Here is a 22,142-nt window from a genome sequence, read left to right as displayed (position 1 = left end):
ATCCCTGAGGACTTTTGGATCCCCTTTGGAATCCTGGAGTCCCTGGGATCTGTTGGATCCCCCTTGGGGTTCCTGAATCCCGAGGTCTTTGGGACTCCCAAATCCTTGAGGCTTTTGGAATTGAGGAATTCCAGAGGCCCTTGAATCCCCTCTGACATTCCCAAATCCCAGAGATCTCTTGGATCCGTGGGAAAACCACCCAACCCTCGACTCCCCCAGCTCCCTCGGGATCCTCGGGGATTTTCCCGCTCTTCCCGAGCTGTTCCGGGAGGCTCCGGCTCCGGGGGTCCCTAAAGCCATAAAATTCCCGCCGGGATTTGGGATTTTCCGGGGCGCCGAGGAGGCGCCGTTGTACTTTAGATTTTAGCGACTTGTGAAATAAAAGGAAAGAAAACTCCCGGATTTTCATGGGAAAACTCCCGCGGTGGAATTGGGGAGCCGTGTGGTTTTTCTTGGATTTCGTTCCCGACGGTCGGGATTTGGATTTTTGCCGATGGGGGAAGAAAAAGGGGTTGGATTTTTTTTCTATCCCAGGCTCTTCTTCCTCAGCGTTCCCAGCTCGGGAAAAAAAGTGATTTCCTGAGTTTTTTATATCCCAGGGATTCCTGCGCCTGCCATTCCTGAGGAAAACACAGGAAATCCAAAATTCCAGTGGATTCAGGATTGGGTTTTATTATTTATTAATTATTAATAACTGGAATGATTCCTTTGCCTCTGGATTCTCCCAGCCGATTATCCCTTTTTTGGGGGAAGAATTGGAATTGAATTCCCAAAGTTCAATCCCAGATGGAAAACTGGGAATTCAGGCTGCAGGAGGGGGTGAAATGGAGGAAAGTTTAGGAGATTTTGGACAAAACCCCCAAATTTGGCTAATTTTTTCCTTTCCTTTAGGAATGAGATTTTTTTTTTCCCCCTTGGATTTGTTGTGACTCAAAATATTCTGGAATAAATCCCAAACTTTAATAATTCCCACCGATCCCACCAGCAGAAGGATCTGAAATTTATAATGGATAAACGATAACGAATGGATAATTAATTGGGGGGCTGGAATTGGAATGACAATAAATGGAGACGTTCCTGGTTCTGCCTGCCATTCCCGGGATTTGGGCTCAGGATTCATCCCGGGATCGAAGCCGGACCCGCTCCGTCCCCGGCCCCACCTGCGCCATCGCCCCTTTAAGCGCGCGTTGCCCCTTTAAGGGCGGCCCCACCCCTCACGTGGCCGCATCACGTGAGTTTCCCGCGCGCGGGAACTGGGCGGGCGGGCGGCGCGGCGCGGTGACGTCATCGAGCAGCGCCGCGATGGCGGCGCCGAAGGTGAAGCAGGACATGGCCCCGCCGGGCGGCTACGGCCCCATCGACTACAAGCGGCACCTCCCGCGCCGCGGCCTCTCGGGTGAGCCCGCGGGGAGCCGCGGAGGGGCCGGCGGGGGAAGGAGCGGGGCTCCGCGGGCTCTCCGTGGGCTCTCCGTGGGCGCCGCGCTGAGCGCTCCCCTCACTCCCCTCAGGGTACAGCCTGTTCGCGCTCGGCATCGGGAGCCTCCTGCTGGGCTACTACACCCTGGTCAAGTGGAACCGCGAGCGCAGGTGACGCTCCGGGCATCCTCAGCCCGTTCCCGGTTGCCCCGGCGCATCCTGAGGGTCCCCGGAGCTCCCGGGACCCCTCAGTGACCCCAGAACCCCTCAGTGACCCCAGGACCCCTCAGTGACCCCGAGACCCCACAGTGACCCCAGGACCCCTCAGTGCCCCCCCAGGTCCCTCCAGAGCCCCCAAATCCTTCCAGGACCTTTCTGTCCTTTCCCAGTTTCCCCAGTTCCATTCCCAGTCCCTCCCAGTTCCCCCTTCCCAGTTCCCCCGTTCCTGTTCCCAGTTCCCCCAGTTCCCGTTCCCAGTCCCTCCCAGTTCCCAGCTCCGTCCCGTTCCCCTCAGGCGGTTGCTGATCGAGGAGCTGGAGGCTCGGATCGCGCTGATGCCGCTGCTGCAGGCGGAGTCCGACCGCAGGTACGGGACGGGAATTCCTGGGACTGGGAATTCCCTGGGACTGGGAATTCCCTTGGGATTGGGAATTCCCTGCGACTGGGAATTCCCTTGGGATTGGGATCCCCCTTTGGGGCTGGGGTCCCTTTCCACTCCCTCCATCCCGCAGAACTCTCCGGCTGCTGCGGCAGAACCTAGAGGAGGAGGCCAAGATCATGCGGGACGTTCCCGGCTGGAAGGTTCGGAATTCCCACCGGGAATTGCGGCTGGGAGCGGGGAGGGGCTTCCCCTCTGTGATCCCACAGGATCCCAAAGGACTGGTGGGATCCAGACACCCATCCCAAGGGATTTGGGATCCCCTGGAAATCTGGGATCACTCCAGGCAGAATCCCTCTGGAATGTGGGGCAGTGCAGACCCCGCCCTGGAGCGGCTCTTCCTGCAATTCCTGCCCATTCCCAGTTCCCCCAGAGCCCATTCCCAGAGCCCATTCCCAGAGCCCATTCCCAGTTCCCCCAGAGCCCATTCCCAGTTCCCCCAGAGCCCATTCCCAGTTCCCCCAGTGCCCATTCCCAGTTCCCCCAGTGCCCATTCCCAAGTTCACCCAGTGCAATTCCTGCTGCAGTTCCCATCTCTTCCCATCTCGATTCCCACATGATTCCCGTTTTTTCCGTGGCGATTCCCATCACAATTCCCATCACGATTCCTGTCACGATGCCCACACGATTCCCATTTTTCCCGTGGTGATTCCCGTCACGATTCCCACGATTCCCGTTTTTCCCATGGCAATGCCCATCACAATTCCCATCACGATTCCCGTCACGATTCCTGTCACGATTCCCACACGATTCCCGTTTTTCCCGTGGCGATTCCCTCGGCATTCCCGTTTTTCCAGGTGGGGGAGTCGCGGTTCCACACGGATCGCTGGGTGCCCCCGACGCCGGACGAGCTCTACTTCCTGCGGCCGCCGGCCGAGCTGGACCACGAGAAGTTCGGGCTGCAGAGCTACGTCTGAAATCCCAGATCCCAGATCCCAGATCCCGCCTGCCCTGGTCCGGCTTTTCCCAAAACTTCCCCTCCTTTTCCTGTCGCTTTCCCGGCTGTTTGCTCCGTCCCGAACTTGTTCCAGCTCCTGTTCAATGATAATGAATAAATTAATAAATAAAATAAATCTGTGTGGGATTGGGAACCGCCCCTGGGAATTGGGAACCGCTTTGGGATTGGGATCCCTGCTTTGGGATTGGGATCCCCCTTTTTGGGATTGGGATCCCTCTTTTTGGGATTGGGATCCCCCTTTTTGGGATTGGGATCCCTGCTTTGGGATTGGGATCCCCCTTTTTGGGATTGGGATCCCTGCTTTGGGATTGGGATCTCCGCTTTGGGATTGGGATCCCTCCCTTTGGGATTGGGATCCCTCCCTTTGGGATTGGGAACCCCCCCTTGGGATTGGGATCCCCCCTTGGGATTGGGATCCCCCCTTGGGATTGGGAGCCACGTGCCTCCTGCATCCCTCCTCTCTCCCTGGATTTCCTGGGAATGCGGGCTGGGATCACGGGATGGAGGGGCCGTGTCCCTGTCCCCCGATCCCGGGGCTGCGGATCCCGCTGGAAAAGCACCGATTTGGGGGTGGGTTAACCCCAGAATTCCAGCACGGTTTGGAATTCCCGGGGTTGGGAATGACGGGCGGTGTTCCCGGGAGCGGGGCCGGGCCGGGAGCGGGGCGGGGGCACCGGAGCCGCCTCCCCCCGGGCGGCACCGCCCGGAGCAGCCCCGGCATTCCCAAAGGATCCGGTTCGTCCGGAGCATCCCCGGCATTCCCAAAGGATCCGGTTCGCCCGGAGCATCCCCGGCATTCCCAAAGGATCCGGTTCGTCCGGAGCATCCCCGGCATTCCCAAAGGATCCGGTCCCACCGGAGCAGCCCCGGCATTCCCAAAGGATCCAGAGCAGCCGGAGCCGCCGGTTCCGGTCCGGCCGGAGCCTCGGAAGCGCCGCCGTTCCCACCGGGGCCGGTCCGACCGGGGCATCCTCGGCATTCCCAAGGGATCCGGTCCCACCGGAGCAGCCCCCCCGTTCCCAGGGATCCGCTCCCGCCCCGGGTTCGGTTCCGTCCCCGCCATGAGCTCCGCGCCCTGCCCCTCCCGGGAGCCGCCCCGGTACCTCAGGTGAGCGCGGGGCCGCCCCGAGGAGCCCCGGCAGAACCGGGACCGGCCCGGTGCCGGTGCCGCGGGCGGAGCGGGACCTCCCCGGCGTCCCGGGAGCCGCCCCGGGCCGGTCCAATCCCCCGGGACCGGCGGGGTTCGGTACCCGCGGAGCCGCCGCTGGCGGAGCCAGCGCAGCCCGGATCTGCGCTGCGGGAGAGGGAGAGGGACGGGGACAGAGGGACAGCGGGACAGCGGGGACACGGGGACAGAGGGACAGCGGGACAGAGGGACAGAGGGACAGAGGGGACACGGGGACACGGGGACACGGGGACAGAGGGACAGAGGGACAGAGGGGACAGAGGGACAGAGGGACAGAGGGACAGAGGGGGACAGCGGGACAGAGGGACAGAGGGACAGCGGGACACGCGGCGGGGCTGTGCCCGGGGGGAGCGGCGGAACGGGAACGGGGAATGGGACCGGGATCCGGGACTGGGATGTGGAACCGGGATGCGGAGAGGGGACACGGAGCCGGGATAAAATGTCGGGAACTGGGATGCGGAACCGGCACGTGGATTGGGGATGTGGATCGGGAATGTGGGGCCGGGATGCGGAGCTTGGACGTGGATTGGGGATGCGAAGAGGGGACACGGAGCTGGGATAAAGTGTCGGGAACTGGGAGCTGGGACGTGGATCGGGGATGTGGGGCCGGGATGCAGAGCTGGGATGTGGATGGGGGATGTGGGGCCGGGATGCAGAGCCGGGATCGGGGATGTGGGGCCGGGATGCAGAGCCGGGATCGGGGATGTGGGGCGGGGATGCAGAGCCGGGATCGGGGATGTGGGGCCGGGATGCAGAGCCGGGACGTGTCCCGGGGCGGGGCCGCAGCTCCCGGGGAGCCCCCGGCCGTGTTCCCGCCCCGGGGCCGCCGCCAGCGCCGCGGAGCCAGCGCGGGGCCGGGGCCAGGAGCGTCCGTGCCAGCAGCGATTAGGGACAATCTTCTCCGGGAACGGACGCGGAGAACTGCGGCGCACACGAGGCTTTTGTTGGGCCAGGGACAACACAGCTGGGCCCGGCAGCCCCGGCCAGCCCCGCTCGGCGCGGGAGGGGCTCCGGGCAGCGCCCGCTCCCTTCCGAGCCCCGACTGCTCCTCCTGGAGCTCCCCGTGCGGGATGGGATGGGATAATGGGATGGGATGGGATGGGATGGGATGGGATTCACTAGAGGGCACCAAAGGACTGGAGACAGGGATTGGATGGGATCCATGGGACTGGGATAGGAATATGGGATGGGGTAATGGGATAATAATGGGACAATAATGGGGTAATGGGATAATGGGATGAAGTTTTCCTGGCAGGTTCATGAGGACAGCCAAGGGATTGGATGTGGGAATGGGGGGACCAGGAGCTTGCTGGGGCCCTGCTGGAATGACCAAGGGATTTTGGGGCTCTGCCAGGTCGCAGCTGGTCCGTGGGGACGGCCTGGATGGGGTGGGGTGGGACCACCCTGCAGCCTGGGCCCCCAACCCAGGCCCCCAACCCAGGACCCCAACCCGGGACCCCTCAGCTCCCCCGTGGCAGCGCCGGGTCCCCTCCCGGGGCTGGCTCTGAGTGGGGCGCGACCCTTCCCCCCAAAACCCAGGGTGTGGCGGGGTCCGGATCCCCCAGCCCCGCTCGGTTCCCCGGTACCGGGGGGTCTGGATCCCCCAGCCCCGCTCGGTTCCCCGGTACCGGGGGGTCCGGATCCCTCAGCCCCGCTCGGTTCCCCGGTACCGGCGGGCTCGGGTTCTCTCCGGGCCGCTCCCCGGGCAGGTGAGGCCGGCAGACGGGAGCGATGATCGCGGCGCTGGGCGCTGCCGGCTCCGCGCTCGGCCCCGGCCGGACAACCGCGGCTTTGCTCGGTTTTATGGAACCGGGGTTCGTGCTGTCACGGTCCCCAAATCCCCGTCCCCGGGGGTGCAGCGGGGCTGTGGGGACAGCAGTGTCGCCCGTGTCCTGAGCGCTGGCTGTCCCCGAGGCAGCCGCGCGGAGGCGGAGGCCATGGAGAAGGAGCTGCTGGAGGATTATCGCTTCGGGCGGCAGCAGCTGATCGAGATCTGGGGACACGCCTGTGCCGTGGCTGTCACCAAGGTGGGGCTGGGGACACCCCGGAGGGGCTGGGGACAGGACTGGGGACAGGACTGGGGACATCTCACCGGGGCTGGGGACACCACGTCAGTGTTGGGGACACCACACTGGGGCTGGGTCCCCATGGGGAGGGGGATGCTTGGCCCCTCCTGGGGGTCGCGGAGGGGCCCAGGGGGTCCCCAGAGGTGCCCAGGTGTCCCCGGAGGAGGAGGAGGAGGAGGAGGAGGAGGAGCGGGGGCAGCATCAAGGGCAGCTTTGTGCCTCGGGCCCGAGAGCTCCGCGCCCGCCTCAGCTTTTCCATCGGCCCTTCCCTGCTCCGAGGAGATGAAATGTTTTGGTGCTGGAGCTGCTGCAGCCTCCCCGACCCCACCTGGGCCTCAGCATCCTCCTCCTCCTCCTCCTCCTCGGGGACGCCCCAGCTCCGGCTGCCCCGGGCCGGGCTGTCCCGCGGTGTCCCCGCCGTGTCCCCTCGGTGTCCCCGCCGTGTCCCCGCCGTGTCCCCGCCGTGTCCCCGGGGCCCGGAGGTTCTGCCGGCGTGGCCAGCGCTGGGGCAGGGCCAGGGCCGGGCTACCAGGGCCGTGCTCCGGAGCCAGGATCCGTGAGCAGGAAAAAATCCGTCAATGGATAAACAGAGCCTCCCTCCCTCCTCCTCCCCTCCCGGGATCCTGGAACGCGCCGCCTGCGGCCGCCTCCCTGCGGGATGGGGGTGAACGGGCTCGGCCCGAGCGGGGCATCTCGGGCTCCCGGGGTGGGCAGGATCCCGATCCCACCCGGGAAATGATCCCGATCCTCCCGGGAAATGATCCCGATCCCACCCGGGAAATGATCCCGATCCCACCTCTTAGAATTCCACGGCAGGCACCATCCTCATCCCCGTGTGGCCCCTGTTCCACCCCACTCCGGGAGCTCCCCAAGTCCAGCTGTGGATCCCATCCCATAATCCCCATCCCGTAAATCCCATCCCACTCCATGTGCCACCCCCATCTCACCCTGGGTGCTGTGTCCCCGAGCTCCCAGTGACAGTGCCTCCCGTGTGTCCCCGAGCTCGCGGTGACAGTGCCACCCGTGTGTCCCCGAGCTCCCAGTGACAATGCCTCCCGTGTGTCCCCGAGCTCGCGGTGACGGTGACAGTGCCTCCCGTGTGTCCCCGAGCTCGCGGTGACAGTGCCACCCGTGTCCCCGCAGGCGTTCCCGCTGCCGTCGCTGCCCCGCAGGCAGCCCACGCTGCTGGTGGCATGCGGGCCGGCGCAGACCGGGGCCATCGGGCTGGTGTGTGCCCGCCACCTGCGCAGCTTCGTGGGTACCTCCCCTCCTCCTCCTCCTCCTCCTCCTCCTCCTCCTCCCGGCCTTCCTCCGAGCCCTTTTTCCCCCCAGGATTACGAGCCCACCATCTTCTACCCCAAGCGCTCCCCGGACCCGCTGCACCGCGACTTCACCACGCAGTGCGAGAGGATGGACATCCCGTTCCTGTCCTACCTGCCCACCGAGGTGACCCCAGTCCCAGCCTCCCCCTCCTTCTTCCTCCTTTCCTTCCCCTTTTCCCCACCCCGGCTCCCCAAATCCCCTCCAGACGAGTTTTTATCCCTCTTTCCCTCCCGCCCGCCGCTCCCCGCCCCGTCCCGGCGCTGCCGGGATCCCGGGGATGCCAGGAAATCCAGCGGCCGCTGCCTCCAGCCACCGGCTCTGTTATTTTTGGAATCTCCCAGCGCTGGGAACGGAGGAATTTGACCCAAAAATCGCTGCCCTGGCTCGGGCCACGCGTCTCGGCGTGCCGGGCTCGGCTCCGCGGCCCCTCCCTGGCTGCCGCTCCACTTGGGGGGGCCGGTGTGGGGATTCGCCTTTATTTTTTCCTTTTTATTTTTTTTTTTTTTTTTTTTTTTTTTTTTTGGCAACCCGGCAGGAAAACGGCCTGGCCGGGGTTTTGCGCCGCCAGGGGTGACACGGGGACACCCCCGAATGTCGCTGTCCCCAGGTGCAGCTGATCAACGACGCCTACAACGCCGTGGTGGACGCGGTGCTGGGAGCCGAGGGCGAGGGGACCGAGGGGACGGAGCCGTGCGCGGCCACGCTGGCCACGCTGCGGCACGTCCGCATCCCCATCGTCAGCCTGGATGTCCCCTCAGGTGTCCCCCGTGTCCCCGCGGGTGTCCCCGTGTCCCCCCGTGTGTCCCCCGTGTGCCCCCCGGCTGTCCCCCGTATGCCCTCAGGTGTCCCCTCAGGTGTCCCCCGTGTCCCCCCCATGTCCCCCCGTGTCCCCGCGGGTGTCCCCCGTGTCCCTCCCTGTCCCCCCCGTGTCCCCCCGCTCTCTCCCACGCCACTGTCACCGCGTCCCTGGCGGTGTCACCCCGGGCGTGGAGCCCGGAGCCCCGGCGGTGACGGCGACAAGGTGGGGACATCCCCGCTGCCCCCCGCGGTGACCCTGGGACGTTGGGGACACCCCGCGGTGACCCTGTCACTCTGGGGACACCCCGGGGTGACCCTGGCACTCTGGGGACGCCCCGCGGTGACCCTGTCACTCTGGGGACGCCCCGCGGTGACCGTGTCACTCTGGGGACACCCCGGGGTGACCCTGACACTCTGGGGACGCCCCGCGGTGACCGTGTCACTCTGGGGGCACCCCGCGGTGACCGTGTCACTCTGGGGACACCCCGCGGTGACCGTGTCACTCTGGGGACACCCCGCGGTGACCGTGTCACTCTGGGGACACCCCGGCCCCCCCGCGGGCTCCGGCCGCGCTCGGGGCACCCACGGGAAATAACAAAGTGCCCGGCCCGAGACGTGACGTCACCGCCAGATGTCATTCCCAGATGTGGCGCTCCCGAACCGCCACGCGCGTGTCTGGCGGCCGGGCCTGGGATCGTCACCAGCGGTGTCCCCCCCGGCCTGGCGGTGTCACCTCCTGTCCTGGCGGTGTCACCGCCCGCTCTCGGGGTGGATCCCGCGGGGACAAACCCTGCCCGTGCAGGGACGGTGGCGGTGCCACCCCCGTGTCCCCTCCCTGTCCCTGTCCCATCCCTGTCCCTGTGTCCCTGTGTCCCTGTCTCCCTGTCCCTGTCCCATCCCTGTCCCTGTCCCTGTGTCCCATCCCTGTCCCTGTCCCTGTCCCTGTCCCTGTGTCCCTATCCCCATCCCTGTCCCGGTCCCTCTGACGCTGTTGCTGTCCCTGTTGCTGTCCCTGTCCCATCCCTGTCCCTGTGTCCCTATCCCCATCCCTGTCCCCATCCCTGTCGCGGTTCCCCTGACGCTGTCGCTGTCGCTGTCCCTGTCCCTGTCCCTGTCCCTGTGTCCCTGTCCCTGTCCCTGTGTCCCTGTCCCTGTCCCATTCCTGTCCCTGTCCCTGTCGCGGTCCCCCTGACGCTCTCGCTGTCGCTGTCGCAGGGTGGCGCGCGGGGCCGGGTGACAGCGGTGACATCCGCCCGGCCGTGCTGGTGTCGCTGGCGGCGCCCAAGGCTGCGGCGCGGCGCTTCCAGGGCCAGCGGCATTTCCTGGCCGGGCGCTTCGTGCCCGAGGAGCTGCGCAGGAAATTCGGGATCCGCGCCCCGCCCTACCCGGGCAGCGACTGCGTGGTGGCGCTGGGACCCCCCGGAGGAGCCCCCGGTGGCACCGGGACCCCCCAGTGAGCCCCCGGTGACACTGGGACCCCCCAATGAGCCCCCGGTGACACCGGGACCCCCCAATGAGCCCCCGGTGACACCGGGACCCCCCAATGAGCCCCCGGTGACACCGGGACCCCCCAAATGAGCCCCTGGTGACACTGGGACCCCCCAATGAGCCCCCGGTGACACTGTGACCCTCCAAATGAGCCCCTGGTGACACTGTGACCCCAATCAAACCCCTGGTGACACCGGGACCCCCCCAATGAGCCCCTGGTGACACCGGGACCCCCCAAATGAGCCCCTGGTGACACCGGGACCCCCCAATGAGCCCCTGGTGACACCGGGACCCCCCAAATGAGCCCCTGGTGACACCGGGACCCCCCAATGAGCCCCTGGTGACACTGTGACCCCAAATAAAGCACTTCTGGCCTTGTGACCTCAGATAAACTCTTGGTGGCCCTGTGACCCCCAAAATAAAGTGATGCTGGCCCCGTGACCCCAACGAACCCTGGTGTCACTGTGACCCCAAATGAACCCTGGTGTCACTGTGACCCCAATGAGCCCCTGGTGTCACTGTGACCCCAAATGAACCCTGGTTGTCACTGTGACCCCAATTAACCCCTCGTGGCCCCGTGACCCCAATTAACCCCTCGTGGCTCCCCAGTGGGGGCTCTTTGGGGACAGGGGACTTTGGTGGCCCTGGCTCGGGTCGGGGCTTTGTCCTGAGCCTCAATCCAAGGTTTGGGGACCCCTGGAGCTGTCACCACCCCGCGTCACCTCCCCTGCCACCCACCCACGGGGCTGAAATCCCAAAAAAAAACAGGGAAGGGACCCGGGAACCCTCACCCCAGCAGGGGACGTCCCTGAGGGTGAGGAGCCGCCCCCGGGCGCTGTCCCCTCGGTGTCCCCTGTGTCCCAGCAGGGACGGGGTGGCCGTGACCCCAGTCCAGCCCCGGGGGGCTCGGGAGCCGCCGGAATGCCGGGAATGCGCCGGGATTTGGGGATTTCCGCCGGCCGCGGCTGCTGGGGCCCCTCACAGTGCCCCCAGTGTCCCCAGTGTGCCCAGTGTCCCCAGTGTCCCCAGTGCCCCATTGTCCCCATTGTCCCCAGTGTCCCCAGTGCCCCATTGTCCCCACTGCCCCCAGTGTCCCCAGTGTCCCCATCTGCAGGGCCAATTCCCAGATTTCGGGCACGGGTTAGGGATTAAAGGGAATTTGGGGGCGGGTTTGGGAGATTTTGGGATGATCTGGGAGATTTTGGGTTGTTTTGGGATTTGGCCGCAGGCTGGGGGTTCCTGGTTCATCCCAAAGCTCCTCCAGTCCCTCCCAGTTCCCCCAGTGCTCCCAAATCAGGGCGAATTCCCAGATTTTGATGGATTTGGGATAGACGAGGCGTGTGGGGAGGGATTTGGGGTAATTCGGGAGAGAGCTGGGGTGCTCCCAGCTCCTCCCAGCTCCTCCCAGTCCATCCCAGTCCATCCCAGTCCATCCCAGTCCATCCCAGATTCCAGCGATTTTGGGTCAGAAAAAGGGGGGATTTGAAGGAGGAGTAATTTGAGGTGGGGTGGATTCGGGACAATTCGGGACACCCCCAAATTCGGGATTTCCCCCACTTCATCACCTTCCAGACAAACCCAGGTCACCCCGATGTCCCCAAGGCCATCAACTCCTCTTCTCCCTCTTCCCACACGTTTTTTTAATTTTTAATTTTTTAAAAATTGTTTTCCCCTCCGCCACGACACCGACTCCTCTTTTCCCTTTTCCCGTTTACTATTATTATTTTTTTTTTTTTTTAATCGTGTTTTTTTCTCTCCCGTTTCATTTCTCTCTCCCCTCCCTCCCCGCCGCATTCCCCAGCGCATCCAATTTTAGCAGCCCCGACGAAAACAAGCGCCGCGAGCCGCGGGAGCAGCGCGGCCGCCGCGGGCAGAGCTCCCGGCCTGACCCGGCTCCAGGAATCCTGGAAAAAAGCGGGGAAGCGGCGCCCTATAAAAACCGGGACGGGGCGGGAGCGGCCGCAGTCGGCGCGCGGAGCAGCCATGGCACGGCTGGCACATCTGGCACAGCTGGCACATCTGGCACAGCTGGCGGTGCTGGTGCTGCTGGTGGTGGGAGCTCCGAGGGTTGCCGGGGCTGCAGGTAAAGGGGTTTGGGGTTTTTTGGGGTTTTTGGGGGGGTTTTTTTGGGTGGTTTGGGGGGTTTTTGGGGTTGGGGGTTTTGTGGTTTTGGGGTTTGGGGGAGTTGAGGTTTTGGGGTTTGGAGTTTTGGGGTTTGAGGTTTTGGGGTTTGGGGTTTTGAGGTTTTGGGGTTTGGAGTTTTGGGGTTTGAGGTTTGGGGGTTTGGAGTTTTGTGGGTTTGGGGGTTGGGAGTTTGGGGTTTTTTTCCTGCCTGGATTTTGAGGGAGGGTGTGGTGGCATGGGGTGGTGGCACGGGGTGGTGGCACGGGGTGGTGACACAGAGTGTGTCTGGGACCGCTGGCACCTGCCAAGGGAGGGGTGTGGATGGGGATCAGGGGATCTGTCATGGAGGGACAGGGACAGGGACAGGGACAGGGATGGGACAGGGACAGGACAGGGACAGGGGTGGGAATGGGATGGGGACAGGGATGGGGACAGAGGTGTCCCCAGGGACCCTCTTGCCCCATCCACCCCCTCTGGAATTGCTGAATCCCATGGGAAGAGCCCTGGAGCTCCCAGGGGTTCCCACAGGGACGGCTGTGGGGACACCCCGGCTGTGGGGACACCCCCCAGATCCCTGTCACCTCCCTGCTCGGGGCCTGGTGACACCGTGTTGGGGACATTGACATTCCGCCCTCGTGTCCTTGTCCCTCGTCACCCCTGGCACAGCCAAAAGGCCGGGAACGATTCCCATGGATACGGGGTGGGCTCCTGCCTCAGCCACCCTTGGGCCACCCTTGGGCCACCCTGGGGTCACCCTTGGGCCACCCTGGGGTCACCTCTGGCTCCCAGGACACCGTGGCCCACCCTCAGTGACACCGCCAGCCTGGCCTTGGGGACACGGTCAGTCCTGTCCCCCCGGGATTGATTTGGGGGCTCAGGGCACGGGGACAGGGCTGGGCAGGGACCCCGGGAACGTGGCAGTGCCACCCCGGTGTCCCCAGAGCCCCTGGAGAACGAGTCGGAGCCGGGCAAGGCCGGAGCCGCCGGGAAACCCTGGAAAGGCGAGCCCGACCTGGAGGAGCTGGACCTGGGCACGGCAGGTACGGCCACCGCCGACGTCCCCTGGGGGTCCCCAGGGGCTGTGCCCACCCTGTGCCACCCCCACGGGCCCTCAGCGGTGACCACGGTGACATTCCCACCCCTGTGACGTCCCACCCGGGGACAATTGGCTCCGGGGACAATTCCCACCCACGGGGCCTCAGTGGTGACTCTCCATCCCCACAGCCTCTTCCCTCAGGGTCCCTGAGCTTCAACCCCCAGACCAACTCAGATCTGTCCCCAAACTGTCCCCGAGCTGTGCCAAACCGTCCCTGAGCTGTCCCCAGCCCCAGGCCATTGCTGAACTGTCCCCAAACCGTCCCTGAGCTGTCCCCAAACCAACCCCAAGCTGTCCCTGAGCTGTCCCCAACTCCAAACCATCCCCAGCTGTCCCCAGATGATCCCCAGCTGTCCCCAGATGATCCCCAGCTGTCCCCACGCCATCCCCGCACCATCCCCAGCTGTCCCCAGATGATCCCCTGCTGTCCCCACGCCATCCCCGTGCCATCCCCAGCTGTCCCCGTGCCATCCCCAGCTGTCCCCAGATGATCCCCAGCTGTCCCCACGCCATCCCCGTGCCATCCCCTGCTGTCCCCACGCCATCCCCGCGCCATCCCCGCCCCGTCCCCGCCCCGTCCCCAACCCCGGCCCCGTGTGCCGCTCCCTCCCGTCTCCCGCCAGGCAAAGGCGCCGCGTGGACGTCGTGGTTCAACATCGACCACCCCGGCGGGGACGGGGACCACGAGAGCCTGGCCGCCATCCGCTTCTACTTCGGGGATCGCGTGTGTGCGCGGCCGCTGGCGCTGGAGGCGCGGAGCACGGGCTGGGAGCTGCCGGCGGCGCTGGGACAGGTGGTGCACGCCAGCCCCGAGCGCGGCTTCCGCTGCCTGCACCGCGAGCAGCCGCCCGGAAAGGCCTGCGCCAACTACCACGTGCGCTTCCTGTGCCCGCTGGGTGAGGGACGGGCACCTGCCACACCTGGGGCACACCTGTCACACCTGGGGCACACCTGTCACACCTGTCACACCTCTGTCACACCTGTGTCACACCTGTGTCACACCTGTGTCTCACCTGTGTCTCACCTGTATCTCATCACACGGCCTGCGCCAACTACCACATGCGCTTCCTGTGCCCGCTGGGTGAGGGACGGGCACACCTGGGGCACACCAGGGGCACACCTGGGGCACACCTGGGGCACACCTCTGTCCCACCCGTGTCCCCACCTGTGCCCCCCTTTCCCCCCCCCAGTTCCATGCAGGGGCGTCCTTCCCGTTTAACCCCTTTGCTGCCGTTCCCGTGCCCCACTCCCAGTGACCCCCAGTGTCCCCCAGTGACTCCCAGTGACCCCCAGTGACCCCCAGTGTCCCCCAGTGACTCCAGTGTCCCCCAGTGACCCCCAGTGTCCCCGCAGATGACGTGTACTGGTCCCACTGGTCTGCCTGGAGCCCCTGCTCTCGCAGCGCCTGCGGCTCCCGCGGCGTCCAGAGCCGCTCCCGGCGCTGCCGCAGCGCCCGCGCCCGGAGCCGCCTCAAGGAGCTGCGGTGCCGGGGCAAAGCCACCGAGCGCCGGGCCTGCAGCGCCGGGCCCTGCCCAGGTACGGACCGGAACGCACCTGCGCCGGGGAGGGGACACGGGGCCGGGGTGGCACCATGAACCCCGCGGTGTCACCCACCTGTGCCCGGGGAGGGGACACCGGGCTGGGGGTGCCCATGGGGTGGCCGTGCGGTGACACTGGGCTGTGACCAGGGCTCTCTGCAGGGACCTGAACCCCCGTGTCAGTCCCCGCAGCAGGAGCAGGTGGGCAGAGCCACCCTGTGCCACCTGGGGCCACCTGGGGCCACCCTGTGCCACCCTGTGCCACCTGGGGCCACCCGGTGCCACCTGGGGCCACTCGGGGCCACCTGGGGCCACCCTGTGCCACCCACCTCTGGCTGCTCTGCCCGGGGGTGACCTCCCACGGCCACCCCACGCCGGGGCTTTGGAGGGGACGCGATTCCCACCGGGAATGTCCCCTCAGAGCCCTCCTGGACCGAGTGGGGCGCTTGGGGTCCGTGCTCCCGCACCTGCGGCGGCTCCGGGACCCGCTCCCGGCGCCGGAGCTGCAAACCCGCCAAGAGGAGCCCCCCGTGCCCGGGCCGTGCCACCGAGGCGCAGGAGTGTCACCCGCCACCCTGCCCCGGTGACCCCGGCCGCGTCCCCGCCGCGGGCTGCGCGCTGCGGGGCACCGTGGTGACGGCGGCCGGGGCGGCCCTGCCCGACGCCCGCCTGTACCTGGAGAACCGCCCGGGCGAGCCCCTGGCCCGCAGCGACTCCCGGGGGCGATTCACGGCCCCGGGGCTGTGCCCGGGCCCCGCCGCCAACCTCAGCGCCCACCGCGACGGCTTCGCCCCGGCGCTGGCGCCCATCGTCACCGACGGCTCGGGAGCGGCCGTGGCGCACCTGAGGCTGCGGCGGCTCGGTGAGAAGGACGGGGGCGGCTGCGGGGACCCCCCCCGGGGCCGAGCCGGGGGCGCCCATGCGCTCGCTGCCCCTCTTTTTGCCCCTCGGCAGAGAAGCCCCACATGGTGCTGCACCCCGCGGACAGGGTCAGGGAGGCCGGGCAGGACGTGACCTTCTGCTGCGAAGCCTCGGGCACCCCCGCGCCCCAAAACTACTCCTGGTGAGGCGGCGCTGCGGGGCGGGCGGCGGCCGGGCCCTCACCGCGCTGAGCCGGTCCCCGCCGTCCCCGCAGGTACCACAACGGGACGCTGCTGGCTCCGGGCCCCGGCGGCCGCCTGGAGCTGCGGGCGCTGGCGCCGGAGCAGGCGGGCACCTACCGCTGCAAAGCCACCTCCGAGGCCGGAGCCATCCTCTCGGAGCCCGCGCAGCTCACCGTGCTGGGTGAGCGAGCGCCGGCCGGGGCTCCGCCGGGCTGCCCCGACCCCCGCCCGCGCCCCTAACGCCCCCTCCCCTCGGTGCCCCCCCAGCCCAGGGCCGGCCGAGCTGCCGGGCGGAGCCCGAGCCCAGCCTGGTGGAGCTGCCCAGCGACTGCTCGCAGGACGCCGGCGGCTCCCGCTACTACAACGTGGGGCGCTGCCCGGCCTCGCCGTGCCCGGGAGGCTCCGCCGAGCCCTCGGCGTGCGGCGAGGAGTCCGGGCGGTGCTGCGGGGTGAGGAGGATGGAGCTGCGGCAGGTGCCGTGCGCCGGCTCCCTGCTGCCCGTCAAGGTGGTGGCCGAGTGCGGCTGCGGGCCCTGCGCCCGGCCCCGGGCGCTGGTGCAGGGCCGGGTGACGGCGGCCGACACCGGGGAGCCGCTGCGCTTCGGCCGCATCTTCCTCGGCGGCAGGAGAGCCGGCTTCACCGGCTACCAGGGCTCCTTCACCATCGAGGTGCCGCCGGACACGCGGCGCCTGGTGGCTCGCTTCGTGGACGGGCAGCAGCGCCTGCTGGACGCCGTCAGGGTGCTGCCCTTCGACCGGCGGGGAGGAGCCGTGTACCAGGAGGTGAAGATGCTGCGCAAGAAGGAGCCGGTGGAGCTGGACGGCGGCCGGAGCAACGCCATCCCCCTGGGAGAGGCCGGCGGCCGGGAGCCCGTCGGGGAGCTGCTGCTGCCGGCCGGAGCCTTCCTCCGGCCGTCCGGGGAGGTTTTCAACGGCACCGTCAAGGCCAGCGTCACCTTCGTGGACCCCAGGGACGTGGGCACGGCCGGCGCCGCCTCCAGCGACCTGAGCTTCGCCGACGCCGACGGGGAGATCGCGCCCCTGCGCACCTACGGGATGTTCGCCGTGGATTTCCGCGAGGGCGACAGCGGCGCGGAGCTGCAGGCGGGGCCGGTGCGGGTGAGGATGGACGCCGGGCAGGTGCGGATGCCGGAGCACCTGGGCAAGATGAAGCTGTGGTCCTTGAACCCCGAGAGCGGCCTGTGGGAGGAGGAAGGCGTCCTGCGGGCGGCCGGGGGCGGCCGGAGGAAGAGGAAGAGGAAGAGGGAGGAGAGGACCTTCCTGGTGGGCAACCTGGAGATCCGCGAGCGCCGCCTCTTCAACCTGGACGTGCCCGAGGACCGCCGCTGCTTCGTCAAGGTCAGGGCCTACAGCAACGAGAAGTTCAACCCCCACGAGCAGCTGGAGGGGGTGGTGGTCACCCTCGTCAACCTGGAGCCGCAGCCCGGCTTCCCCAGCAACCCGCGGGCCTGGGGCCGCTTCGACAGCGCCGTCACGGGGCCCAACGGCGCCTGCCTGCCCGCCTTCTGCGACGGCCGGCGCCCCGACGCCTACGCGGCGCTGCTGACCGCCACGCTGGGCGGCGAGGAGCTGGAGGCCGTGGCCTCCAGCCCCAAGCTGAACCCCGGCGCCGTGGGCGTGGCGCAGCCCTACCTGGGCAAGCTGGGCTACCGGCGCTCGGACCACGAGGACGCGGCGCTCAAGAAGACGGCCTTCCAGATCAACGTGGCCAAGCCCGACCCCGGCGACCCGGACGAGAGCAACGGGCCCGTCTACTCCTACCGGAGCCTGCGGGAGTGCCAGGAGGCGCCGGTCAGCGCCAACCACCTGCGCTTCTACCGCGTGGAGGTGGACAGGTACGAGTACAACGTGGTGCCCTTCAAGGAGAGCGACGTCTCCTCCTGGACCGGCGACTACCTGGCGTGGTGGCCCAACCCGCAGGAGTTCCGGGCGTGCTTCATCAAGGTGCGGCTGGAGGGGCCGCAGGAGTACATGGTGAGGTCGAGGAACGCGGGCGGGAGCCACCCCCGCACCCGGGGGCAGCTCTACGGGCTGCGGGACAGCCGCAGCGTGCGGGACCCGCTGCTGGACAACACCTCGGGGGCCTGCGTGGAGTTCAAGTGCGGCGGGATGCTCTTTCGACCAGGGCCTGGCCGACAGAACGCTGGTGACCGTGGTGCCGCAGGGCGGCTGCCGCCGCACGGCCACCAACGCGCTGCTGCGGGACTACCTGAGCCGGCACCGCCGCTGGCCGACAACAACCACACCGCGGCCTTCTCCATGCTGGCCCCGCTGGACCCGCTGGGCCACAACTACGGCATCTACACCGTGACGGACCAGAGCCCGCGGCTGGCCAAGGAGATCGCCATCGGCCGCTGCTTCGCGGGCACCTCGGACGGCTTCTCCCGGGAGATGAGGGCTGCGGAGGGCGCGGCCGTCACCTTCAGCTGCCAGGAGCGGCCGCCGGGCAGCGAGAGCCTCTTCCAGCGCCTGCTGAACGCTCCGGCCGAGGCGCTGCAGGAGATCCGCAGGGAGATGGGGCGGTCCGAGCTGCGCCGCGCTCCGCCCGAGGTGATGGACTTCGCCTCCGGAGCCCCCGGCCCCACGGCCGCCCGCCGGAGCCCCGGAGGCCAGCAGAGACCGGGCGGGCAGCGGGGGCGGCCCTGAGCCCCCTCCGCGCCCCCTCCGCGGCTCCGCTTTGTCGCCTCCCTCCTTCTCCCCGTCGCTTTTGGCCGCGCTCATTCTGTAAATCCCGAAGGATTCGGGGGGCGGCGGGGCCGCGGGGAGGGGACCCCGCCACCCCCGGGCGCTGTCGCCGCCTCCTCTCGGTGCCGAGCCCCGCGCTGGGGGTGGAAATAAAAGCGATAAAAGAGGCGGCGGGAGCAGGGCGGGGACGGGGCGGGCGCGGCGCGGGGGTCCCGGCCCGGGGCTCTGCCCGGTGCCACCGGGGCCCGGGAGCGCTCGCGTCACCCCCGAACCCCAGACTGAAACCCGGATTTTCGGGGGAGGAAAACCCCAAAGATAACGCGGGTAAAACTCCCTCCCGTGCCGTGCCGTGCCGTGCCGTGCCGTGCCGCCCTCCCCCGCGGGCCGGTGTCGCCCCCGCGGCGCCGAGCCCCGGTTTGGGGCGGATTTGTACATTATTTATTACAAAATATACCATCCTTGTACACCCGCCTGGCTGCTGGGCTTCTCCGGGACGGGGAGGGACCCAGCCCCGCGTGTCCCCCGCGTGTCCCCAACGTGTCCCCCGCGTGTCCCCAACGTGTCCCCGCGTGTCCCCAGCGTGTCCCCGTTGTCCCCGAGCCCGGTCCCCGCCCGGTAGCGCGGTCGCGGCCGCCGCTGTTTGCCTTGGGCCGGGCTCAGCCGGGCTGGCAGCGGCCGGGGGGGCTCGGTGCCAGCGGGACGTGGCAGCCGGGGCGGGGGGGACGCGCCCGGAGCCCCCCCGGCCCCGCCGCCCCCCGAGGCACGGCCGGGCCCCCCCGCCCGCCCCCCGCCCCGGGGCTGGCTGCGTCCCGCCGCCTCCCGGGCGTCCCCGGCGGGGTTTTTCGGGTGTCCCCCGCCCCTCCCTGCGCGGATGCTGTAATGGAACGGGCGGCGCTCACGGGGCCGAGCCCGCCACAACAGCTCCCTGCTCCAAGCCGCCCTGGCCCCCGAGAGGCATTTTTCCACACTTCTTTTAAAACTTTTTTTTCCACCCTTTTCGCTGGATGCGGGATCAAAGGAGGCGCGGGGGCCCCCGGGGGGGTTCCTTGGACAAATCCCGGCCCCGCCGCTCCTGGCCCGGCCCGCCGGGATGGGATGGGATAATGGGATGGGATGGGATGGGATGGGATAATGGGATGGGATGGGATGGGATGGGATGGGATGGGATGGGATGGGATGGGATGGGATGGGATGGGATTGGGATGGATGGGATGGGATGGGATGGATGGGATGGGATGGTATGGGATGGGATGGGATGGGATGGGATGGGATGGATGGGATGGGATGGGATGGGATGGGATGGGATGGAATGGGAGGAGCCACCTGGAATGCCCAGATTCCATGGCGAGGTGACATTCCGGCCTCTCCTGCCCAAAATCTGGGTGCTGTTTTTCCCCGGCTGCTCCTTGTCCTGGATTCTCCCTGTCCTGGATTCTCCCTGTCCTGGGTGCGGTTTTTCCCAGGATTCTCCTTCTCCCGGATTCTCCCTGTTCGGGATTCTCCTTTTCCTGGGTGCAGTTTTTCCCTGGATCCTGCCAGTCCCTCTCTCATCTCTGGGGTCTCCCCATCCCTGGATTTTCCTTATCCCTGGATTCTCCCTGTCCTGGGTGCTGCTTGTTCCTGGATCCTGGTTTTTCCCCTGGATCTTGTTTTTTTTCCCTGGATCCTGATATTTCCCCAGGTGCCAGGAATTGTCCCCACCGGGAAACCCGGCGGGTTCTCCGGCTGGAAGCGGCCAGGACAGGGCCGGGATCCGGGAATACCGGGATCCGGGAATGCGGGAATTCCATGTGGGAATGCAGTCGGGAGGAACCTTTTCCCAACACCCGCTCGGTTTGGGGCAGGGCAGGAAAGGGGAAATAGTTGGGAAAAGGGGGAAAAAATGGGAAAAATGGGAGGAAAAGGCTAAAAAAAAGGGGGGGAAATAGGGGGAAAAAAGAGAGAAAAGGGAGAGAAAAGTGGGGAAAAGGGCAAAAATAATAAAAAAAAAAAAAAGAAGAGGGACAGGAAGGGGTGATTCCCAATCCCAGGGACACCCCGGGAACGCCGATCCGGGGGATCCAGGGAGGATTTTGCCGGTTTTGGGTCGAAACACCTCAATTTCCGGGCTTTTTAAGCACCAGGGATGCTCCCAGTGATGGGAATGCCGGATGAGGATGGAGCGAGGATCCCCAAATTGTCCCAACGGTGGATTTTGGGGTGACCCGGGCCTGGATTCAGCCCTGGAGGGTCCGGGAGGCAAAAGCAGGGCTGGGAATACCCCGGGAGAGCGGGGAAAAAACAAAAAAAACTGGGATGGGAAAAGCTCAGCTGCTTCTTTTTCCCATTCCAGGCCCCATTCCAAGCGGGGAAGGGAACGGGAGCCGGAGCCGGCAGCTCCCGGCCCGCCCCGGTAATTTGGGATGGCCGGATCCCAAAAAACAGCAACAACAAAAAAGATGGGAGAAGGATGTGCCAGCACGTCGGGATCTCGGAGAGGCTTTTTTTTTTCCTTTTTCTTTTTTTTTGGAATATTCTCCCTTCTCACACCTCCAAAAAAATAAAAACTCCACAGGGAAGTGGGAGCAGAGTTTGGGATTTTTGGGGATTTTTTTTTTTTTTAATATTCCAGCCCTTCCCCCCGGGGAATAAGGAGCTGGGAAGGACCTTGGGAAGCCGCTTTTATTTTTATTTTTATTTTTATTTTTATTTTTATTTTTTTATTTCTTTGAAAGAATGGAAATGTAATGACAGGGTCTGGATGAGAAGGGATAAAAGGAAGCAGCTGGAAAGGCCCTAAATAGAGAAAAACCCACAAAAACAACAGAACAACAACCCAAAAAAATCCCAAAAAAAGGCTGAGAGGGAACGGGGCGGGAAAGGGGAAGGGAAGATCGGGATCCCCTTTTCCAGCCCCACAGCGGGGTTTGGAGCGGCCTCAGGAGTGGGGCGAGGGCTGAGAGGGGAAATGAGCCCCAGAAATTGTCCCGTGGGTCCCTGCCCCTGCTCGTGCAGCCCCTGTCCCCAAATCCCAAATCCCCAAATCCCAAATCCACAAATCCCCAAACCAGAGCATCCCGGGGGATCCAGAGCAGCTCCAAAGATCCCAAATTTGAGCTTTCCTGGGGTCCCCAAAACTGCTCGTCCCTGGGGATCCAGAGCATTCCCGGGCTCCCAAAGGAGGAGCAACCCAGGGGACCCCAAATCAGGGAACCCCTGGGAATTCTGACCCTCAGCATTCCAGGGGATCCCAAATCAGGGAACCCTGGGAATTCTGAACCTCAGCATTCCAGGGGATCCCAAATCAGGGAACCCCTGGGAATTCTGAACCTCAGCATTCCAGGGGATCCCAAATCAGGGAACCCCTGGGAATTCTGACCCTCAGCATTCCAGGGGATCCCAAATCAGGGAACCCTGGGAATTCTGACCCTCAGCATTCCAGGGGATCCCAAACAAGAACCTGTGGGGATCCCAGGATCGGGGACATGGGGGTGTCCCTGCAGCTGTGCAATTCCAGAGGGATCCAGCTGTGCAATTCCAGCCGGGATCCGGCTGTGCAATTCCAGAGGGATCCAGCTGTGCCATTCCAGCCGGGATCCGGCTGTGCAATCCCAGCCCGTCTGGCCAAGAGGAGCTGGAATTTTCCCTCAGGAAAACCCTCCGGGAGCTGGGGAAAACCTCCAATCCCAAAATTCCAACACTTC

The 22,142-nt window shown here is 66.0% G+C and overlaps 3 protein-coding genes across 3 annotated transcripts; all 3 read left to right on the top strand.

Moving 5' to 3' along the window:
- The first annotated feature begins 1,266 nt into the window (after positions 1–1,266).
- Positions 1,267–3,158, top strand: NDUFA13 (NADH:ubiquinone oxidoreductase subunit A13). Its single transcript, XM_040086701.2, has 5 exons — positions 1,267–1,396; positions 1,509–1,587; positions 1,931–2,002; positions 2,148–2,217; positions 2,872–3,158. Exons 1-5 carry the CDS (start codon positions 1,303–1,305, stop codon positions 2,989–2,991), a joined length of 435 nt encoding a protein of 144 aa, XP_039942635.1. The 5' UTR covers positions 1,267–1,302; the 3' UTR covers positions 2,992–3,158.
- Positions 3,159–4,093: 935 nt separating this feature from the next.
- Positions 4,094–9,862, top strand: YJEFN3 (YjeF N-terminal domain containing 3). The gene is made up of 6 exons (XM_040086475.1): positions 4,094–4,140; positions 6,137–6,245; positions 7,428–7,538; positions 7,617–7,730; positions 8,215–8,365; positions 9,621–9,862. The coding sequence occupies exons 1-6, from the start codon at positions 4,094–4,096 to the stop codon at positions 9,860–9,862; spliced, it is 774 nt and encodes a 257-aa protein (XP_039942409.1).
- Positions 9,863–11,876: 2,014 nt separating this feature from the next.
- CILP2 (cartilage intermediate layer protein 2) lies at positions 11,877–18,420 on the top strand. The gene is given in 10 exon segments (XM_040086473.1): positions 11,877–11,976; positions 12,959–13,057; positions 13,737–14,009; positions 14,467–14,649; positions 15,073–15,513; positions 15,606–15,714; positions 15,787–15,935; positions 16,022–17,889; positions 17,891–17,993; positions 17,996–18,420. Coding segments are annotated over 10 exon segments (3,750 nt in total).
- Positions 18,421–22,142: the final 3,722 nt, after the last annotated feature.

Source organism: Hirundo rustica, chromosome 26, assembly GCF_015227805.2.
Source record: "Hirundo rustica isolate bHirRus1 chromosome 26, bHirRus1.pri.v3, whole genome shotgun sequence".
Classification (NCBI taxonomy): Eukaryota; Metazoa; Chordata; class Aves; order Passeriformes; family Hirundinidae; genus Hirundo; species Hirundo rustica.
This window is presented reverse-complemented; position numbering and strand designations above follow the sequence as displayed.